The following is a 22,704-nucleotide window of genomic DNA, read 5'->3' as shown; positions in this document are numbered from 1 at the left end:
AATGCAATGTAAGTGCTATGTAAATAGTTGGCAGCATGAGGCAAATTCAAATTTTGCTTTTTGAAATGTTCTGGAAATTGTTTTTCTGAGTATTTTTGGTCCATAGTTAGTAAAGTTTATGGATGTAGAACCTGCAGATATGGAGGGCCAACTATGCTGCAAAAAATAAAGAAACCATCATTCCAGCAGCATTCTACTGTATATCTACCATATCCCTCCTTTGTGTAGTTTTCAAAATTAAATATAAGTGATTTTTAAATTCTTATAAAGTATTACATGACAAAATATTCAACTCTATTTAAGATGGGAATGTGTGAACTACTCTCCCATCTCCGTATATTCACTGTAATCATTAAAGCAGAAAGTAAATGAGGATAACTACTGTTCTTTAAAAGTTTTTAAATAGCAAGTAGTTATTTCTGAGTGTGAAGTTAATTGTGTTTTAGAAATAGCTGCTAAGTAAATGGCCTAGGTTGGATTTGATGTGGCTAACTCTAAGGTTCTTTCCAGTGTTGACTAAAACAGTGTGATTAGAAAGAGTTGATATGGAATTGGGTTTCAGAATTTAGTTTGTAGTCAGGCAACCTAGAATTGAATTTGGGCTCCACAATTTAAGAGTTTTGTGACCTTAGACGAATTACCTAACCTCTAAGTCTCTACTTCCTCTACTGTAAAAGAAAATAAACACATCAAAAGATTAAATGAGGTAATGAATGTGAAGTGTCTACCACAGTGCCTGGCACAAAACAAATGCTCACTTTTTAAAAGATATAAAACACCAAACTGTATGTTAAACTCTTTTACCATAATTTAAAGTAGTCAGTTATAAACTTGGATTTCTCCTTAGTTTGTTCATTGTCATTGCCGAAAACACTGTAAAGATGATTTATAAATATGTAGTCTAATGAATGCCTTTATTAAAATATAATATTTGCTGCATATTACATATATATATGTAAAAATAAGTCCATATCTCATTTTAAGGTGAAATATTGCTATTATACTTTTTTTTAAATAGCTTATCCTATTTCTTAATGGCTAGAGATACATCAAATCTTACCAGCACTTTAAATTCAGCTTAGTGATCCTAAAGTGTTGAAGTAGCTAGAACCTAAATATGCATGGTTTTTGCTGTTCATCGACAAAGCATTGGGGTCCAAATGCTCCAGCAACATTAATACAAATGAGCTGATCATAGATTTTCATCAAGATATTTATCTGAAGCTAGTTTCACAATACCATCTGACTTATTCCTTATTGCCAGCAAAGTGAATTGAAGTATAGCATAAGTCTACTCACATAGTCAGTTACATAATGCCTGTTTTAAAGTCAGCATTAGACCTAGAATAGAGTAGTAGCATGTGCTTCTGGATTATGTTTTCCACTTAGTAGGCTAATATCACCAGATAGTCCTCCAGGTAGTATTCTGGAAACTTACAGAAGTATTATTATGAAGCAGAAGGAACAAAAGCATTGGAATATGATGGGCTCTATATTTACTATTTGATTTAAGGCAAAATACTTACTCTCTAGGAACTTCAATTTTGCCTTACGTAAAAAAGAAAATAATTTCAACTCCTTTTTTACGATCAATAAGACATTTTTTTGTAAAGTGCCCAGTTCAGGGGTTACTCAATATTATAAGGTAAACTTGTATTATAATAATTTATAAATATTGTTTATCTCTGCTAATACTAATGATACCACTACCAATACACACACACACACACACACACACACATATATAAATCACTTGGACAGTTAAGATAAACCTTTAGACTGAGTGCACTTAAGATGAAGATTACATACCTATCTATGTGCTTAAGAGAACAGTGAACAGCTTTGCTGACTTGAGAACATACCACCTTACAGGACTGACAAAAGAAAAATTACATCAAGAGTATGCTTTACTTAGGTCTCAAGTTCTAATCTAAATAAATACTTCAAATATGGATCAAGTACAACCTTCTCTAAGATTTGAAAATGAAACAAAAGATACACTTGGGTTTTTATTTTGGGCAAGCTGTAATTAATATTCAAAACCAAGATAGGATTACCAATAGCAAAATCATAGAATGTGAGCAGTCTTCTAAAATCAGAACAGTAATTCCAGAAATCTTACTACCCTGCAGTAGACCCCTGCAAGGAACCAAAACATCAGTGTGCAAAAAAAAGAATTGTTTAACAACATTAAATTATAGCTTGAAAGGTACCATGAGCATCTGGAAATTGGAACAGGTATTATAATATACAACAGTATAAAATGTGTTGGCTCTGGAAATCCTAGGACAAATGCAATTTACTAGTAGGAAAATGTAATGTAATATTAGGCTATTCACTATATGAAGTAAGAAATTATAATATGGCCATTGTTAATATTAATTTTTTACAATCTTGTGGCACCACATACATTTTTAAGCATTTTAAATTTATTCATGACATAATGAGAAAGGGCAAACACCTTTTCCTATTTTATGCAAGAGTAGTTATTTTTTGCTCAAGATCATCCAATGAATGACAGTAACTCAGGACTAGCCTTAGGTTTTCTAACTCCTGATACACTATTTTTCTATTATTCTGCCCTATATTTACTTCAAATAAGTAAATTGTAACTGCAAGTATTTGTAAAAATTCGCAGGCTAAATTAGTTTAATCAGCTTCATTTACCTGGTTTCCATATACTTATTTAGCATTTGTATTTTACAGATTGTTTTGATAAATTTTATATAATCATATTAATTTAACATGAACACATATATGATGTTAAACTAAATAACTAAAATTTATATCCATCATGGGCAGCCTTTGGTAATTCTGTACTTACATCTTGAATTATTTGATTCTACTTAAATATTTTTCACCTAGATTTTTAGTTTATTTTATTATCTTAAATTATCATAATTTTTCTACAGGAAAAAATTAAGAGAATTCAACAAATCAGAATGGAAAAAGAACTTCGAGCCCAGCAAATTCTAGAGGTAGAATTCTTAAATGTGATATAATTAAAGTAATATAGTCATATATATTAAAGTCTGCAAAAATAAAAATCTTACATGTTCTCATACAAATTAATATGTCCATCAGAAATTCTCTTTAAGCGTAATGCACAGAGTAAGACTTTATCTGAACCTTTTTTAGCAAACTCATCCAATCCTAACAGTAAAATAAGACAAAAGAGAAAAAGAAAAAGGGAAAACCTCTGAAAAGTCATTATAGGTGTCATAAAGTTATTGTGCTAAAACTCATGTTCTTTACTTTTAGAAAAGTCATTAGGACTTACAGTCAGATATTTACTTTTAATTTAAGAATAAAATATTACTAAACTGAAAGTAAATTCAAAATGTAGAAACAGTTTAACCAGCTCATTTTTCTGGTTTCTAATGTACCCTGCTTCCCCACAGGCTGATGGAATAGGGCCAGAGGGCATATATTGGCATCAGCAGAAATAATAGCCAAAAGATAGCAAGGGAAACTACAGAAAAATTCAACCAGCATATATAGGAATTCAAAAGCCTAGCAAGAGTCTGTAATCTTTTAGTTGAATAGCAAGCAATTTTCAACACCTTAATAGCTGAAAGGCATTACTCTACTGAACTGTACAGTGTAATAACTGATGTTCAGAATAATTGCCCCAAGTCATCAAGAAAAAGCCAAATTATGTTTAGTATACTGTGTCTAAGCAGGCATATATCTCAAAATTATTACCATTCAAAATAGTGAAAATAAACTTTTAATGTTTAAAATTACTGTAACCTCTCAGCTATTCAGGTAACTATTGCTATGTGGAACAATTTATTCCCCGAGGGCTTCAAATAGCTGAGGTTTCTATATTACAGGATTTTTCCTTCTAGAAAAATTTCCTTACCCGTTTCAAATTAGTTTTAAAAAAGCTCAAATTGAAAATACTCCTATCTTAAAATAAATTGACAGTAACTACTAGATAGTTATGAAACTACTAGATGGTTAGTGATCTTAAGATTATGAAGCTCAAATTTGGTATCATGATCTTGTTATTTAAAGTATACTTCATAAATTATTGTAAGTTTCCATTCTATTTTTAAAAAACCTTGGATTTAACCACAATAGGCAGTTAGGGAAAATCAAATTTAATATGTTCCACTTAAAATAGCTAATAAATGGATTTCTTTACCTCAAATTTCAAGTGTTAAAAAAATTCAGTTAAAGTGGACATGTGCATTTTTAAATGTTACTGATTTATCCTTTAAGTAACTTTTATTTATCAGTTTAAAATATCCCATCTTGTAAATTTTTTACAGTGGTCATGTTTTACTTTTTAAGAAATCAGAAAAAAGGCAAAGTTACATACAATAATTTTTTCTGTGATTAAGTTTTAATGTAAAATACCATAAACACTCAATTACTTGAGACTTTTAATAGAATTTAAAGAAGACAAGAAAAGCTAATGTACTTTATCTTAATGCTAATCTATACATTAGAAATTAGATTAGTATGTTAAATATATTAACTAGGAAGATCTGTAATTGTCTATATATATGTTACATGTTGTTCTGTGCTTTGTGAAAGGCATGTAGCTCCATTTTCAAGTCTTAGATTATTTTCAAGTTGCAGTGGTGCTGTTGTATGACTTTGAGACCTGTTTTGCATGCACAGGCGAAAAAGAAGAAGAAGGAAGAAGCGGCAAATGCCAAATTATTGGAGGCTGAGAAACGAATAAAGGTCAGTTTAGATGAGAATCAGTTTTCATTTTTCAAAAATAAAAACTACATGATGTTATACCGGTACCAATTATATTTTAAAAATAGCTGTCCTCAAAATGACTCTTAAAAAAATGTTTAGGAGAAATAACATGTATATAGTGTGTGCTTTTATTTTATGTATTTTTAAAATTTCATTAAACAGATTTTATGTGATACTTTGAACTCTTTAAATAGCAAAATCAGAAATTCAGAGTATTGCATAATACCTGTATATAGTTTTGCTGGATAAGTAAGATCTCCCCAAAGCTATTTTGTATCATTTACATTTATGTTTCAAATTATGTCCCAAATCAAATTCTCTCCTTAGATTATAACTTTCTCTTCGTTAATGTTCAGCAACTTTTTTAACTATTAAAAGGTGAAACGCCTACAGAAACAAAACCCTAACTTTATCAACTATTATTTACCAATAATAAAATTAGCCATTGTTAATTAATGTAATTTAATGTGTTGTTTGGGGATGTTTTGGTTTTGATTTTCTGGCATGAAGCATAAGAAAGTTGGACCTTCTGACCCCACCCCATCCCCGCCATGCACACATTCCACCCCTTACCTTCCACTTTTTCTGATAATTGTTTACTGAAATTAGGCAGCCAAGTGGTCCTACTGGTTCTGGAAACAGCCACCACAACTATGTATTATAAAGCCAGGGAACTGTTTGTTATCTTTCCTATGTAGACTTTGTTCTTTAGATTTCTACTCCTTTTCTTGGCTGCCTTTAATATTAATTTCATTTATATTTTACTTTTTTTATTATTGTATTATTTATTTTATTTTGGGGGGAGGTATTAGGTTTATTTATTTTTAGAGGAGGTACTGAGGATTGAACCCAGGGCCTCATTCATGTTAAGCACATGCTGTACCACTTGAGCTGTACCCTCTCCTTCATTCATATTTTACCTTTATAAAAATATGCAAATTTTTGATGACATTCACAGAATTGTTTGCATTAAATGCCACCCCTTTGGGATGGTGCCCTGAATCATAGGTGGGCATAAAAATCCCAAGCTTATTCCTTTGTCTCTTATCATTCTCATTCACACACAGTGTATAGAAATGATATAGATGCGGTTAATCATAGAGTATATTTAGGGCTTTCTATTCAGAACACAAAGAATTTTAATCAACTAGATTTGAGGTTTGCACCACTATATATATATTTTTTTTAAGTACCAGTTGTATCTGATATGCTCTGACTATCTAGGTAGTCAGTTCAGTGAATATGCTATTGAAGTGTGCTATTAGGTCATTGAATTTTAATCTAAAATTTTAGCTCATATCATACAGTATTTTATGTATGAGGTAGAATTGTATGAAGTTGCCACTTTATAAGTAAAAAACAATTGGATATTTGCAGTTTCATATGGTTCAAACTAACGGAAGACTGTCGAATTTCAAGAAAGGAGCTTTTAATATTTATAGCATGTTCCAAAATTTCCCTAAAAAGCGCATATTAAAACTTTCTTATTTTTAAGGAAAAAGAAATGAGACGACAACAAGCTGTTCTTCTAAAGCATCAGGTCTGTATACATACAGTTATACAATTGTTAACATGTACATTTTATAATTTTTCTTAAGTCTGTTTTTGGAAAAATCTTCAACATATTTCTTAAAAATTTCCAGTGTAATTCCTGCTTAAATTCCTTGCTTTGGTATTGGTGTCTTTTGGGGGGTTAAAAATTGGTTTCATGACTCTGTGATTTCTGTTTCATAATGTTGTGCCAACTCTTTCTACCAGGAGTTGGAGAGGCATAGACTAGATATGGTATGGGTATGTTTATTTTTGTACATCTAACACCGCATTGTGATTTGGTTGTGATATGGTTGTCATAGCAATGCATAAAGTGTAGCACTGGCTGCTGTCATATTACATACTGCTGCATGGCTTTACAGCACAGTGCATTGCATACATCTGCTTGTCTGTCTATAAAGAAGTATGATACATCTCCAAGATTTGTAACTGAATTGTGCAAGCCTCACATAAGGCTGCCGTCTAAAAATTTACGTTACTGATGTCACAGTGAATGTAGGATCACTATACAATTAGACACAATTATGATCCATATTCTCTCATCATTCTAGATACAAAACTGCCATTGACTACAATGGGAATTTTGAGTTAGGTTGAAGAGAGAATATGAAATATATTCTAGTTTTATGGACAAATTTTAGAAATTTTTAGAAATTCCCCTTTGAGGGGACCACATATATTTAAATAAAAAAATTGATTTAATATTACAACTACGTGACTTTTTATTTTTGAAATAAAATGAGACTATCAGAGTAAGCTAGTGCTTACCTTATTTTCACACTGTGCCTTTTATATGACACATACTAGCCCATGATGCGGCTTTTGTGGCTTTAAATAGCGCATCAAGTGGCAGACATCAGTAAATAGGAATATCCCATTTCATTGATATTGGTATATGAACCATGACTAGTTTAAATTGGTATAAAAGCTTTAAAAAAAAAACTTCCTAATTTGTCGGTGGCTTATTGGATTTACAAAATGATAGTGTACTTGAAATAAAAATAACTAATTCTAAAACCATGAAGTGAAAGTGATTCTAAACCAATTCCTGCCTGATCTAAAAATTTAAGAACAACATGACCTTTCATTTGATTGGCTGTAGTACATATTTGTGGTTTTTCTAATAGCAGATGTAAGGTAACTGACCTGTTCCAGCCAACCATTATGCTTTTTGTTCTGCCAGCTTTTGAAGGAGCATCACAACTGACCATAAGTAAATCTTGTATGCTTCTGTTTACACTGTCTCCATGTTCATTGCTTTACCTTTTTGCTTTTGATTGTTCTCGTATTTGCTTTCTAAACCTGGACTAAAACATGCACAGACTGGCCATTCTTGTCTTATATTTAGTATTTACTGTGACTTGTCTATAAATGCTAAACATGCTATACTGAGTTTTGTTTTGTTTTGTTTTGTTTTTCCATTTGAAAATCAAACTATTAACTATGGATGAGTTATATTGCTAATTTTATCTGGCCTAATAGGAACGAGAGAGAAGGCGACAACATATGATGCTTATGAAAGCTATGGAAGCTCGTAAAAAAGCAGAAGTAAGTGGATGTTTCTAGAAAAATATTACCTTGTCATAAATTAATATTTTTTCATAAAGCATTGGCTCTTCTAAAGATAAATTTTTTCAGAGTATGAGTTTGTCATGATTTACTGGCTTTCATAAGCAAACCAAAGGTTAAAGATAGTAACTAAGTATTAGAACACAAAAGAATGTAGGAAGGATTCCAATGTATGTTGTTGATTTTCTTGGCTGAGATTTTAATTACCTTTTTTAAATGTAGTAAATGGCATTCATTTGGATAAAAGTATAGCTATTTCTTACTGTGACCAGAGTTTCACAAAATTTATGTTAAAGCATACCTAGACAAGTCCTGTATGTCCTAATTCAAACATTAGTTCAGCCATGGACTTCTGCCCTCAATTGTTCTTTAGCATTCTATGTGTAAAATTAGGCCTAAGTACTGTCCTTGAAATAGACTTTTATCGTGTAGCTCAGAATAAGAAAATGATTGAAATAAATCAAAATGAGTTTATCTGAATTTTAATAGAAATCAGTTAAAGGTTAAAAAATATTCTACAAAGGAATGCTTTCTGCATTAAAACAGTTGAATAGAGGTATGACCATTATAACCAAGGCTTTGGAATTTGAGAGACTCAGACTCAGGCTCTAAACCAAGTTGCTTTACCTCTTCAGGGTATTTCTTCTTTAAAATTGAGATAATGATTCTTACCTCTTAAGATTGTAAGATTATCAAGCGAGATAAGCGTTTAATAAATGACAATTAATGAAAATGAGACTATTTGGTCTAGAAGTTGAGAGCCCTATATTTCAGTTTTTTGGGCCTATCTCTGGCTTAAATTATCATTATAGATTTCTGATATGAAGACACAGTATGTATATTGTTTAGCAACCTGAACATGGTAACCGAGTTATCAGAATTTAAATTCTGATTTCAGTACATTCCAGCTATATGACCTTGCGCAAGTAATTTAACCTCTCTGTGATTCAGTTTTTTTATCTGTAAAGTAGAGACAATACTAATTCCTATTTCATAGGATTTGTAGTGATGATTAAATGGGTGTGGATCTATATAAGAGTATGTGTAAAGTTCTTGGAACAATGCCTGGCACCACATATAAGTTACTGATTATTACATAGGTGATGGCTTTGTGGACTGGGTCTAGCAAGATGCACAGCCAGCATTGGAAACTACTAACATAGTTTACCTCTAAAGTCTCTTCCAGCAATTACTTTCTGTGACTCTCCTAAACCTTATGGAGGTTCTACCCTAACATTTTTTTTCTACTCCCTTTTTTTCCCTTACAATTATCCAGGCCCATTGACACTCTCTACATCTAACATAATAAGGGAATCTATGCATGGATATATAACCATAATCTCTGAAAAATGACCAGCAGGGAAGGAGAGAGGTAACAAATTCCAGGAATGGGCTGCTAATTCTGTTCCCTTCTGAAAGCAGTGGTGAGAAGAGTAGAGAAGGGGAAAAAAATCAGAATGACAAGCTCTGATTCTTTCTAGAGCTTCTGGTAAGAGACATACTTGGCAGGGAGAACTTGTCTCTTGAGGGGTTTTTCCAGGTCTTTTTCCTGATTGATTCCCTTAGTGCCATCTTACCAGATAGGAGGAAGTTAGGTTGAGCTTTTAGAATTTGGGAAGGGGAGACCGAAGGGAATAGTAAGAGTAAGATCATCTGAGGGAGTGAATGCCCAGGTTAAGAGGTACCCAAAAGACCCGAAAGTCATGACCTCTTTCATTGGTTTTTCATATTTGCCCTTGTGGCCTAGGAGGAGAGTAGGAAAAGCTGCTGAAGAGAGCTGAGTAAGATCTGAGTTGAGTGGAAGGTAGCAGCCACAGGATAAATGAAGCTAATTAAAATGATACCTTCTAAGAATCCCCCAAGGCCCAAGAGCACCTTTCATGGGAAAAGGATGTACCCTTGATCAGATAGAGTGAAATCAGGGACAGCGCTTCTACTAAAGCTTAGAAAAGAGTATGAGAAACAAGTACAGCTCTCCCTCTTCCAGCTACCTTCATCTGCAGTAAAAAGGAAACGTGAATAGCATACCAAATACTCACTCTTCAGTCTGAAATATTTAGAAGTATAAAAACAAGTATCAACTAAAGTGAGAAGGAACTAAAGGAAAATTAACCTGCCTATATTGGAGCAATACAAGTTCTTGATAGGGCTAGTCACATCAAGCAGAAGTAATTAGAAGACAAATGTCAAGGCAACCATGCCAAAATATTAAACCAAAAATTACATATATTTATACATTTGAGTGTGTACATGTATACATAAAGTAATAGCTTAAAGCATATAACTTAAAGAACCTGTTTTTCCTGCTTTCATTCTTGCTTTCCTCAGCACTCCCTATGCATTCTCCACAGAGCAGCCAGAGTGAGCTTTTCAGAAAATAAACCAGATCATATCTTGACACTATCCAGTGGCTTCTCATTGCAATTGTAATAAAGTCCAAATTCCTCACCGTGACACATCAGACTCACATGCTCTGACCTCTGCCAGCCTCTCCAGCTCTACCTCATACAATTTATACTGTTTGTACTATGTCCCAGTCATTTTTGTCTTTTTATTATTCCTAAACAAATGGTCTTTACTGTTGCTGTTCTTCCACCAAGTAAGGGGTTCTTATTTATTGTTCAGTTATAGATCAAATGTTAATTTGTCAAAGAGGCCTTCCCAGAGCACCTTAATTTTGCCTTTTCTTACACTCCACCACTGGAACTCCATTCCATTATCCTTATTTATTTTATACTTGTTTATGGTCTGTCTTCTCCAAGACTGTAAGATCTGTGAGAGCAGGAATCTTGTCTGTCATGTCTACCATCATATCACCAGTGCTGTGATGAGAGCCAGGTTTATAGTAGGTGCTTAGAAAATTATAGTTGAGTGAATGAATGAATGAATGAGTTAAAATGAATGCGGCAGTTAAAGTGCTTAGAAAACAATTGAGGATAAAACAAAATCATTAAAGAAAGAGTGCATTATTATTTTCTGTCTGTATAATTCTCTTTATATAATAAAATTGTTTTATTCTATGTGGTTTTCTTTTTTTAAAGTTAAACACTTAAGGAAGTATTATTTAAAATAACAATGCAGTAACACATATCACAAATAATCTTTTCAGAATGTTTGAGAGAATCCTGTAGGTAAATTCTCTCAGAGTAAGTTTAAGTAATTCTTAAAATGTTGTCATCTTCTGGTAACTATAGACCTGTGAACAGAACTAGATAATTTTACCAGTTATTCAGATTTTAAATTGTGTTCCTCTATTGAATGATACCTATAGATCGTAGTGATCAACTAAGTATTTTTTAAATTTCTTAAACTACTATTGTGTGCACAGCATTTAATTAGGTACTGTGGGAAAAACAAAAAATATTAAAGGTGGTTTATATCATATCAGAAAGATAAAACTTAACACTATGAACAGTTAAGCAGTTACTAGGCCTATATTTTTAATGATAATCCAAACTTTCACAAGGTCTGCTACATAAACTTGTACCTCAGTGAATATTAACAAAATATTTCTATATGTACTTGTTCATTTCTTTATTATTACTTAACATGCACAAAATGTAACTAGTCTAGTGCCAATAATGAGTTTATCTTGGCTTCATATTCTGTCTCTCGTTACTTCCTGATAGCTCACTTGCAATTTTTCTGTTATTAACCATTAAAAGGACAAACTTTATTGTAAAATTAAAGCCATATGATACTTAGGTAGGGCCAACTCAAAATTCTGAAATGGCCTATGTGTAACCCTTGATTCTAAACTTTAATACCTTTAGACATTTAATTATTAAATTGTGAAGAAAAAACAGGATAAACAAAATACAGATGTTATGGGTAATGTTTAAAGAATTATGAGGTTAAAAAATTAATTGTTTTTACCTTATTAATTAAAAATCTCCTGTAACATCTGGAATTACTCCAAGAATCCCCCCATATTCATCAAAGCAAAAAGGTTGCACAAACATCACTTTTATGTTTCTTTGTATACACTACACTGATCTTACTTTTTGATTTAGTGTTAATATATTTTTCACTAAAAACATCCAAAATTTATATTGATTCTCTAATTCAGAAATCTGATTTCTCTAGTCTTCTTTTATATAAATCTATAATTAGTAAGAATATTCAGATATATATAAATTCACTTGCCTGTTGTTATCATATTAATTTTAAAGGTCATTACTGTATCACCTTAGTTCATAAATGTTTTTATAATATAATGTAAGGAAGAATAATCTTTAGCCTCATGAATGAAAAAGGCTTATTTTCTAGTATAATTCAAGTCTGATGAAATATATCTGCTTTCATTATTACTTATCACTGGAAACTTAGGTTGGTTTTAAGTAACATGACAAAGTAGCTCAAAATCTCCTGTCTCATTTATAAAAACTTCAAACTATGCCACATACAAATTCATAAACACTTTACTCATATTAGCTTAATAAACATCCGTAGTAATCATAACAGAGTCTTTTGTTTATCTCCTCAAGGATCTATAAACTGCAAAATGCTGTAAGACATGCATCTACTACGGAATGACTATGTCAGCACTTCAAGAGACAAAACCATAAAATAGAAGAGAGTAGTTCAGGTTTCAGAAGTCAGCTAATAAACAATTTGAAAGCAGAAAAAATGTATAACCTTCTCAATGATTCAAGTCTTGAGAACATTGAATAATCCTCTGTATTTATACTAAACATTACTTAGTGAAAAATAAAAAGTAGAATTGTGCATGCAGACAGTTGTGCTTAAACAAACTCATTTTTGAGCTGAAGACATGGTAAACATGCCTATGTGACGTATTTGTATATTGTGCTTATTTAATGTACTTAATTTCAATTATAAAATTAAATCATCCTTAAAAACATGTAAAATGATTTTATATTAACTACGCAATAAAATGTTAAATGTCATATAGCAAAGTAAATTCTGGAAAAATTGTCATCAGTGTAACTTAGATATATTAAAATCTCTGTCTGACTGGAGAATTATTAACAATTTTGATTTTAATTTAGGAGACATTTGTATAATAGTAGCTACTCTAACAGAATTGAATGACACTTAATCTAAAGTAAGTACAGACTTTTGTGTAATATTTTGGTGGATTTTAAGAAAATGTGATAACTGAAAAGTTTTATTCTTTTAAAATGTAATTTTATACCTATGAAATACAATAAAATATAATATAAAATAAAATTTTATTAAAATATAAGATAAAGATTTCTATTATCACATGATTCATAATTTTTTCATTTGTTTAAACTTGGTTTTTATACTATTTTGAGCGTAGAAATAGGCCCTTTAAAAAAAATTACTCTGATTGTTCTATTCATACTCAATATGTGACATAAAACAGTATCATTTTTATTCTTTATATCTGTCTTCTATGAATGGTTTGTAATATTAATCTTATTTACACTTTTATTGCTCCTACACCCTGAGGTAAATCTGTGTCTCTTAAATAATATTTATGTCTTTGAAATTTAAGTACGAGTTGTTGTCTGAAGAAATGTAGTCTCCTAATTATGCCCAGAACAAACACCTAAGAGACCCAGTAGAATCATAAAACATAAGAAACATAGGCATCTTTGCAACATGGTCTCTTAAAAATGGCCTGTTTTGCAATCAGATAAGTTGTAAAACTTTATAATAACAGATCATTCTACCACAGTCATTGTTCGAGGTTTAAACTTCTATAACTCTAAAATAGAATAAGTTTATTTATGTATACATTTGTTATTGTGCCTTTGGTTTCTGGGGATACTTTCATTTATGCTTTTCAGAGTCCATAAAGTAATCTTTTTATGTGACTAAAAACTTCTTTTTAAACTTTCACCCTATGCATCTTAGGCTGTTTAGGACAATATACATTTAATGCATTTGCTATCAAAAGGTATTTCAACTTTGAAATGAAATGTAAATGACTTATTATTTAAGATATTAGTAATATTTGATATAGAAAATTCCAGTACTATAATTAAGATGATAAAAAGATGTTTTATTATAAATGATGTGTATGCCAAGAATCCACATTTATTTCAAGAATTTCTATATCTAGAAAACTAGGCAGAGATGGGAGAGAGCTTGGAATGAAGACCAGAAAAACTGGGAGGAGGCAATCTAATTTGCTTGTAATTATTTATAGTTAATCTAAAAATATAGTCAAGAACTATATATTATAGTCATTTGTGGGCAGTCTAAGTTATTGTCCTGAAATTTAAGCAATGTGGCATTTGTAGATTTAATCATTCAACAAATTAATAAGTGCTTGAATAATTTTATATGCTAAGACATATTGAATATGTCCATTAGAGACATATGATAACTATTATAGTTGGAAATAAGAACAATATTTAGACCAATGGGAGAAGAAGGTTGAACTGATACAGGCTTGAGTATCAGAGAGAAAAATAAAGTCATTAAAAATTCTCTTGAGGTGTCTGGCAAATTGTACTGGTGGGAATTTAATAGATCTGTAAAGAAACAGGTGAATAAGTTAGGTCCTCTGACCTCTAGCTCACACTCCAGTTGGAGAGATCAACTTTAAACAAATAATTTGTCGCTGAGTGCAATAAATGCTATAGTAAGTTATGTGGATGCTCAAAAAAAGGCAAATGTTAAAATTCTTGAAATAGCTGTGGGAAAAATAAAAACACAGGCTTTATTTTTGTGTAAAGGAGGGGGTTCTGTGCATTCCAGGCAGAAGGGATGATATATACATAAGTATAATGTTGTAGTTATCAGGACTTGTGAGGTCAGGGAGGAGGAAGGTGCAAAGGGGGTTAGTCAGTTTTAACCTTGTGTATACACCTCACCTGGCTTTTTTGCTTCTACTTCTCCTCTTCCTTCTCCCCTTCCTCTTCCTCTTCATTCTTGTTCCTCCTCCTTTTCCTTCTTATTCCTCCTCCTCTTCCTTCTTATTCCTCTCATCCTCATCATTATCATTATCATCCAAGCAATGCCTCAGAACTGGTTCCACTGCCTCCTCAACATAGGTGTATCACACAATGTGACAGAGTGTGGGGGATGCTCTGAGAATCATGAGATTGAGGGGATCCTAGAATCTCTGGTTCTCTGAGAGTCATTTTGTACCAGAACCACAGGATTTATATTAGTCCCATGCAATTCAACCAAATTCACTAAATAAATTAGTGAACAAATTCATTAAATTCAGGCACTCCATGTTTCCCTTAAAGTATCTCATTGAGGAAATGATGCTTGTCTTTAAGTAATAAAGGTCCTACAAATTTCTAAGGTTTCTTGAAAATCTCCATTTTATCCTAAAAAAATTGGTGTCATTTTTACATTCTGTTCCCCATTATGGCCATACTTTTTTAAATGGAAAAATACTGCATATCCCTAGGTAAGAATGACATCCAAGAATATAAGACATATTTATCACATGGTATCAAATGCCCTCTTAGCATTTGCATCACTGAAGTGTGTGTGCACTCCCAGACTACCTCTAATGTGACGTTGGCACAGTGAAAATAGCATTAGTATCATACAGGTCCCTTCTCTCTTTGAAAGAAATGATAACCATTCTCAATAGCTCTTAGTGAATAGTAGCATAGTCTCAATTATTGTATTTATGATTACTACTAGAAACATCATTAAAAATTCTGGGTTTGTCCTATATAGTAGAAAATTTTATACCAGCTACTTTGAAAATTGTAAGAGACATTTAATATGTTTTTTTCTATTGGTGATTTTAATTCATGATTCTGGTAAATGACCAAAAAGTTTCTTCTCTTTTTTGGAAAAGTTCTTAGAGCAACATTTCATGTGTTTAAAATTGAAACTCCAATTCTGGAAAGTAAAATTATTTTACCAATGATAATTTGATTTGGAAATCTATGCTACATTGTGGGAATGTTACATGTTAATTATGTATATTTTCACGTCATTAGAGCCTCAGAAACTGATTTTAGTATATAATTGATAAGACTAATTGTAGAACCTTTTTGGTGTCAGTAGTTTCCTAATATAGCTTTTAAAAAAAATCATTTCCCTCCCACTGTCTGCATGAATCAGTAACCCAGAAATTTAGAGGCAGTAGAAAAAAGAGCAGAAACTTAAGCATATCATATAAAAAGGTCCTCATGACCCAACCTCTGGCTCTGTAACATAATATTCAGCAGCAACTCAACATGCAACCTACACTCCAGTCTTGAAACTACTAGCAATTTCTCAGACACACTGTGCTTTCTCAACTCTGGGCTGAGAACGTACTTCTCCAGTCCTCTCTGTCTTTCCTTTGGCACGCTCTCTCACAGCATTCGTATATTGTCTTACTAGTGGTAATTGAAATGGAGATGATAAAGATATGGGCAAAAATGCTAGTATACTACAGGAAGCAACAGTGCTGTGTTAAAATTATGGTTAAGAGCTATAATTAGGGAAGAGAATTAAGAGAAATTGATCATAGGAAGGAGGTGGTAGTGTTTAATTAGAATTTAGACATACAATATGGAAATAATGACCTTCTTGATTGAAGTGCACCAATATTAGGAGGTAAGGAAGCAGTAGATGTTTATCAGAAACAGCAAATAGTTGGACTGAATCTACATAGAATATAAAAGTGGGAGATAAGGTTAGAAAAGAAGAGGGTCCTGAATTCAAAAGTAAGGATTTGAACTTTATTTTGCTAAAAATAAAGAAAATTGAAAGACGTATGAGGTAGTAGGTTAGAATTGCCTGTTGAATCTACCATTAATTCTCCTCTAAATAAGAATTGTATTTGATTAGATTATGGGCAGAGGACAGTGACTTTTCAACTCACATCTGTCAAAATGACTATTATCAAAAAGACAAGAAATAACATTTGACAAGGTTGTGGAGCAAAGGGATGCTTATGCACCATTGGTGGGAATGTAGATTCATGCAGCCGCTGTGGATAACAATGTGGAAGTTTCTCAAAAAATTAAAAATAGAACTACCATATGATCCAGCAATCCCATTTCTGGGTATTTACCCAAAGAAAATGAAAACACTAACTTGAAAAGGTACATGCACCCCTATGTTCAGTGCAGCATTATTTACAATAGTCAAGATGGATGCAACCTAAGTGTTCAACAGTAGATGAATGGATAAGAATATGTGGTGAATGTATACCCCACACACACACAAACACACACCCACAGAAATACTACTCAGCCATAAAAAAGAATGAAATGTTACCATTTGTGACAGCATAGGTGGACCTAGAGGGTATTATGTTAAGTGAAAGACAAGCACCATGTGATTTCCCTTATATGTGGAATCTAAAAAGTAAAACAAATGAACAATCGAAAAACAGAAACAACTCATAGATAGAGTAAACTAGCAGTTGCCAGAGGGGAGGGGGAATGTGGAGGATGGGTGAAATAGGTGAAGGGATTAAGAGGTCCACTTATAAAATAAGCCATGGAGATGTCATATCAGCATAAGGAATATAGTCAGTAAAATTTTCATAACTTTGTGTGGTGACAGATGGTAACTAGACTTATCGTGGAGATCATTTCATAATGTATAAAAATATCAAAAAACTATCTTGTACACATGAAACCAATATAATATTGTAAGTCAGTTATACTTCAGTTTAAAAAAAGAATTGTATTTGAGTTATGACAACAAAGTAATGACACTGATATTATTATAGAAAATCACTTTACTTCTTCCAACAGAATGTCATGCCCCTACCAGAGGAAAATATGACGATTATTTCCATATTGTTGCCATTACCCAAAATATTTTTAATGCTTTTGGAATTGGCTTCAGAACCCATTTTACATTCTCTTAAGTGTTGTGTATAGCGATAAATAATATTTTTATTTCATCACAGGTGTACACCTTAAGACTAGCTAATTCACTTTGAAAGAACTGCTTTTGCAAATTCAAACATATTGCTTCCACTTTCATACTGCATATCTTTTCTTCCTTCCTGGAACTACACAGAAATTTTTGTTAATTCTAGTAACTTTATTTTATAAATATTTAGTTACCGATGTGCATTTTATATACCTGCTTTTATTAGTAAGTATTTTATTCTCATATTATAACCTTGGAAAGGATTGAATAAATTTTGAATGATGAAATAATCTGGACTGAATCTAATATTGATATTTTGTATATGTATGTGTATGTACATCCAGTCATAAGATTATTTTGAAATTCAGAGGGTGAAAACACTGAAAAGCAAAATGAGTCATTGTTTCTATGTAATTCCAAGTCTATTCCTCAACCTCCTAAGAGAATTTTGTTCATGGAAATAACACTTTGATCACTTTTTAAATTTTAGCTGGAGGTTTTTTAGATATATATAATGATTAAAGCAAACATGTGGATATGGTTTTCTTTTTAAGGAAAAAGAACGTTTGAAGCAAGAAAAACGTGATGAGAAAAGGTTAAATAAAGAGCGTAAACTAGAGCAACGAAGATTAGAATTAGAAATGGCAAAGGAACTAAAGAAGCCTAATGAAGACATGTGTTTAGCAGACCAAAAGGTAATTTATCATGTAAACCATTTCATAATAAATTTAATTTTTCCTGTGTTCTCACCTGATTCCTTTGCCAGAGCTGCTGTTATGAAAGCCTCAGCAGTGGATTTCCATGTCTCGGTCAGTCTGCCTCTGCAGGATGGCCACCAATAACCTCTCTAGAGCCCTCTGCTGATAATGGCAGTTATTAATATATAAATGGAGCACTGCAGACCTTTTTAATTTAAGCAGAAATACTGCAGAAACCTACAAAAATAAGTTATAAAGTAGATAGGATTTCTGTGTTTCATTTGGTCCTTCCCAAGCATTTAGATACAAAGAGATCTGACTCCTCCCCATGCCTCCACAGATACTTAAATAAATTAGGGTTTGTAGTCTATAACCTCCTAGAGCGCTTTATTGAGGCTAGCTAACTTTTGAGTCTTTTTACTACATGCCAAGCACTATGCTAAGTGCTTTAAATGATTTTTCTCATTTAATCCTCACCACAAGACTGTAGAAATGGTATTTGTGCCCATTTACAGTTGCATAAACTTGAGACACAGAGAAGTTAAGGAACTTGCCCAAGATTGTACAGCTAATAAGTGGCAACTTGGACTCAAGCCCCAGTTTGTTAAACTCCGGAGCCCATACTGTTTGTGATCCTGAAAGCCAAGAAATGTGTCTCACCAAAGTACCTCATGTGTGTTTTCTCTTCCATAATGCTTCACAGATTTGTAATGTTGCTGAAAGACATGAAAGTAGCAACTTGGAAAGAGCAAAATCATCTTGATAACTGGCATGCTTTCACATACTTATGAGTAGAAATCCCATTTGACTATAGTTGAGAAGATAGTATGCCTCAAAAATTATATCAATAACGCATATCATCTCTGTAATACTAATCTCAATAGTTGACTATTATTCTTGGTCAGTTGCACCTGTATTTACTTATATGCCACGTTCATCTGATACACAAATAATGATTGTCTCCTGTTTATGAAAACTCTTTTCTAAAGTGCTTGAAGCAAGCTTTTAGTATCCAAGTGGAAAACTTAATTATATTAATACTCTATTTATTTACTTAGCATAATTGTTTTTAAATAAAAATGAAAGTATACATACTAGTTTTAGTCATGTTTAAAATTTCCTAAGCACAGAATGGGTATACTGATTAGTTAACACATTTAATAAGCTCATAGTGAGCATTTTTTAAAATCCTAAGTGAGCCTTATTTTTTTGCCAGTCCTAAATGATCTCTTTTTAATTATAAGTGATTCTAAGTGATCTTTTATTTTCATTTAAATCCATATACACTATATCAAATTTATGTCAGTGCATTTTAAGCCTTACTTTTGTTAGCTTTGTAAATAAATTTTTAGAATCATATGGAAATGTGTATGTCTGATATGGTTTAGGAAAAAAGAAGACTCAGAATTAAGTGGTTTTCATATGTAACAAAAGATTTGTATGGAATCAGCAATTATCCATAGTTCTATGTTTTCATAAACTATTAGTAGAAAAAGTCTTTGATTAGTTATTTAAGTAAGTGCAGAGTGGAGGGACATTTTTAAACAAGGATTGATTCAGGTAAAAAGAAATTTTATAAGCCACATTTTTTTCCAATCAAAATTGAAAGTACTATTATTGAATCCTGTTTATGGACAAAAATGTTTTTAATTTAGATTACCTATTTACTTAATGTTTAAAATTTCCACAACGACTAGTAGTACAATTTAGTCGTTGAAATGTAAATATGTGAGCATATTTGAGAAGTAGCAAAAGAGGCAGCTGTCTAGTTTTAATACAGAAATTCAATGTCTCACTATATACAGGAAACCTAAAGACTGACAGTTGGAATATTACTGGGTTCTAGATAGGGTCATGGCTTCTAGTCATGTGAACCTAGTAATTTATCAGCATTCATTAACCAAAGATGGTAGCCCTCTCTTCAGCCATACAGCCCACTGGTGCACACTCTTAGATTCCAAGCTCCCAAAAAAGTGTGAATTACATATTGGTCTCCATCGCTAGAAGAAACTATTGCACATGCCCTACTAAGTATGTCCACAGTAAAATACTTTTGAGATACTTCTTATGTTTTCTGATTTTTGCTCCAGTTATATAACCCATGTTTTGTCAATATGTAAGTTAAAATTAGTGTTCTCTTTTGTAGAGCTCTACCTTTGTGTTGAGTTCAACCAAAATTTATTGATGGTTTCTTGTGTTCAGGATCCTATGCTTAGTACCATGGGATTATAGAAATGCCCCCAGGGAATTTAAAATCCAGAGGGAAAACCACTGGAAAGATAGCAGTTTATTTTACTTCAAAAGATATAAAATCATAACTTCTTAAATTATTTTTTCTTTCTTTCTTTTATTTTCAGCCTTTGCCAGAGTTGCCTCGTATTCCAGGACTTGTTCTCTCTGGAAGTACATTTTCAGACTGTCTCATGGTGGTGCAGTTCTTACGAAACTTTGGTAAAGTTTTGGGCTTTGATGTGAATATTGATGTTCCAAACCTGAGTGTTCTTCAAGAGGGATTGCTAAATATTGGGGACAGCATGGGTGAAGTACAAGACTTGCTTGTGAGGCTCCTCTCAGCTGCTGTATGTGATCCAGGTCTAATTACAGGATACAAGGTAAAAAAACATACATAATTTTTAAAATTTGTACTCTTGGTGCATTGATAGCTGGCTTTAGCATATTAGCAGAAGACTGTGTACACTGATCCAATTTTTTTCTACATTATGTCTCACAAAGTTAAAGGTAGATTTGCTTCAGGTACAGTTGGTACAAACTTAGAAAAACTTGGTTCATGAAGCCTAAGGGATGTAAATCATTCCCAAATTACTTTTTTTCCTTCTAACTTTCGTCAGAATCCAAGCTGATTTCCCAGGAAATACCCCAGTGATATTCAGAAAAGCAGAGAATTCCTAATTGATAAAGCAATTAGAACTTATGCCTACCTTCTGAAATTATACTGTGTTCTTTCTGAATCATTGTGAATAACTGAGGCTAATCAAGGTACCTACAGACTAGTGTGTTAAAACTCTGTACTGCTAAGCGGATACGTAACGAGTTCAAATTTATCTTAATTCCAATTAAGATACGCATTTCAGTCAGCTTTGCTCTAGATAATATTGTAGAGAAAGAAGCTTCCAAATTCACTTGTTACTTTTTTCCACCATCTCCTTATTCATTCAGTGTACCAGGCGATAAAATCCATGACACCATAGAGCAAGAAAACACGGTAATAATACTCTTCAACCTCTCCCCCCACACCACCACTGGTAAAGCCTGGAAAAGCTTAGGATAGTTATTATAGTGAAAGAGAGTATGATAAGACCATTTTTATCCACAAGTTTACATACTCACTCTTCTCCCCACCTAACTTTTAACGAAGGGCTTGAAGAAGGAATAGGAAGATTACAGGTACTTGCAAACTTGTCTATCATCTGTGGACTGTTTTTATCTCCACTTCATCAGAAATGTGAATGAAGCCTTTGTCAGTAATACCTAACTCATATAGTATCAATATTTAAAAGTCTTATTGTTTGTATGTTATGAGTCGTTATGATCAATACTGCTAAAAATGCCAAACTTTTATAGGCCAAAACAGCTCTTGGAGAACATTTGCTGAATGTTGGTGTGAATCGAGACAATGTTTCCGAGATTTTGCAGATTTTTATGGAAGCACACTGTGGACAAACTGAGCTTACTGAAAGCCTGAAGACTAAAGCTTTTCAGGCTCACACTCCAGCCCAGAAAGCCTCGGTTCTGGCTTTCCTGATCAATGAACTGGCATGCAGCAAGAGTGTGGTGAGGTAGGCATAAGCCCAGACATTTCCGGTGATTCTTTTCTGTTTGGAAGTTGTTTAATCACAAAGAAATACAAATTTCTTATAGAAAATTTTAATGTTACCGACTACTACAAAGAGAAGAATTAAAATTATACCAATCTCACCACTCAGAGATGCTACTACTAATAATAGTTTAATATATTTCTTTGTAGTCTGTTGAAAAGCATTTTTGAACCATACTGTATCTAGTCTTTGTAACCTATTTTATTTAGTAATTTAGTTTTTTATCAGTATACTGAAATGTAAAAAGCTTTTTCTTGCGATGGCTTCAGAATCCAGCACTGTTGCAAGAACCCAGAATTTTTCTTTTGTCTTTTAACAATATAGATGACTGCCTGATTTTCCTTAATAGCCACTTGTAGAATTATCCACCAACTTTTTAGTATATGCTGATACAACTTTAGTATTATTTATTCTTGTGTGTTAATTTGTACTTTTTAAGAAAAGTACTTAATCTCATTTAAGAGTCAAAGTAAGTCCTCCACTCTAGTATTTGAAGATTTGGTGAACAAATCCATGTTCATCTTGTTCTTGCTATTCATTATTTT

The 22,704-nt window shown here is 32.4% G+C and overlaps 1 protein-coding gene across 24 annotated transcripts in view; it reads left to right on the top strand.

The window, feature by feature from the left end:
• BAZ2B (bromodomain adjacent to zinc finger domain 2B) overlaps positions 1-22,704 on the top strand; it is a 290,518-nt gene that overhangs the window by 223,449 nt on the left and 44,365 nt on the right. For 15 of the 24 annotated variants that reach the window (XM_074363742.1, XM_074363741.1, XM_074363744.1 and 12 more), the window contains 8 exons: positions 2,913-2,978; positions 4,633-4,698; positions 6,215-6,259; positions 6,478-6,510; positions 7,753-7,818; positions 18,180-18,320; positions 20,681-20,935; positions 21,906-22,120. In XM_074363742.1, coding sequence (XP_074219843.1) covers positions 2,913-2,978; positions 4,633-4,698; positions 6,215-6,259; positions 6,478-6,510; positions 7,753-7,818; positions 18,180-18,320; positions 20,681-20,935; positions 21,906-22,120 — 887 coding nt within the window. The remainder of the gene's footprint in view (positions 1-2,912; positions 2,979-4,632; positions 4,699-6,214; positions 6,260-6,477; positions 6,511-7,752; positions 7,819-18,179; positions 18,321-20,680; positions 20,936-21,905; positions 22,121-22,704) is intronic. The other 9 variants (XM_074363760.1, XM_074363762.1, XM_074363754.1 and 6 more) reach the window with 2 other exon arrangements.

Source organism: Camelus bactrianus, chromosome 5 (assembly GCF_048773025.1).
Source record: "Camelus bactrianus isolate YW-2024 breed Bactrian camel chromosome 5, ASM4877302v1, whole genome shotgun sequence".
NCBI classification, from domain to species: domain Eukaryota; kingdom Metazoa; phylum Chordata; class Mammalia; order Artiodactyla; family Camelidae; genus Camelus; species Camelus bactrianus.
Note: the sequence above shows the minus strand (reverse complement) of the source record. Positions and strands in the feature narration are given on the sequence as shown.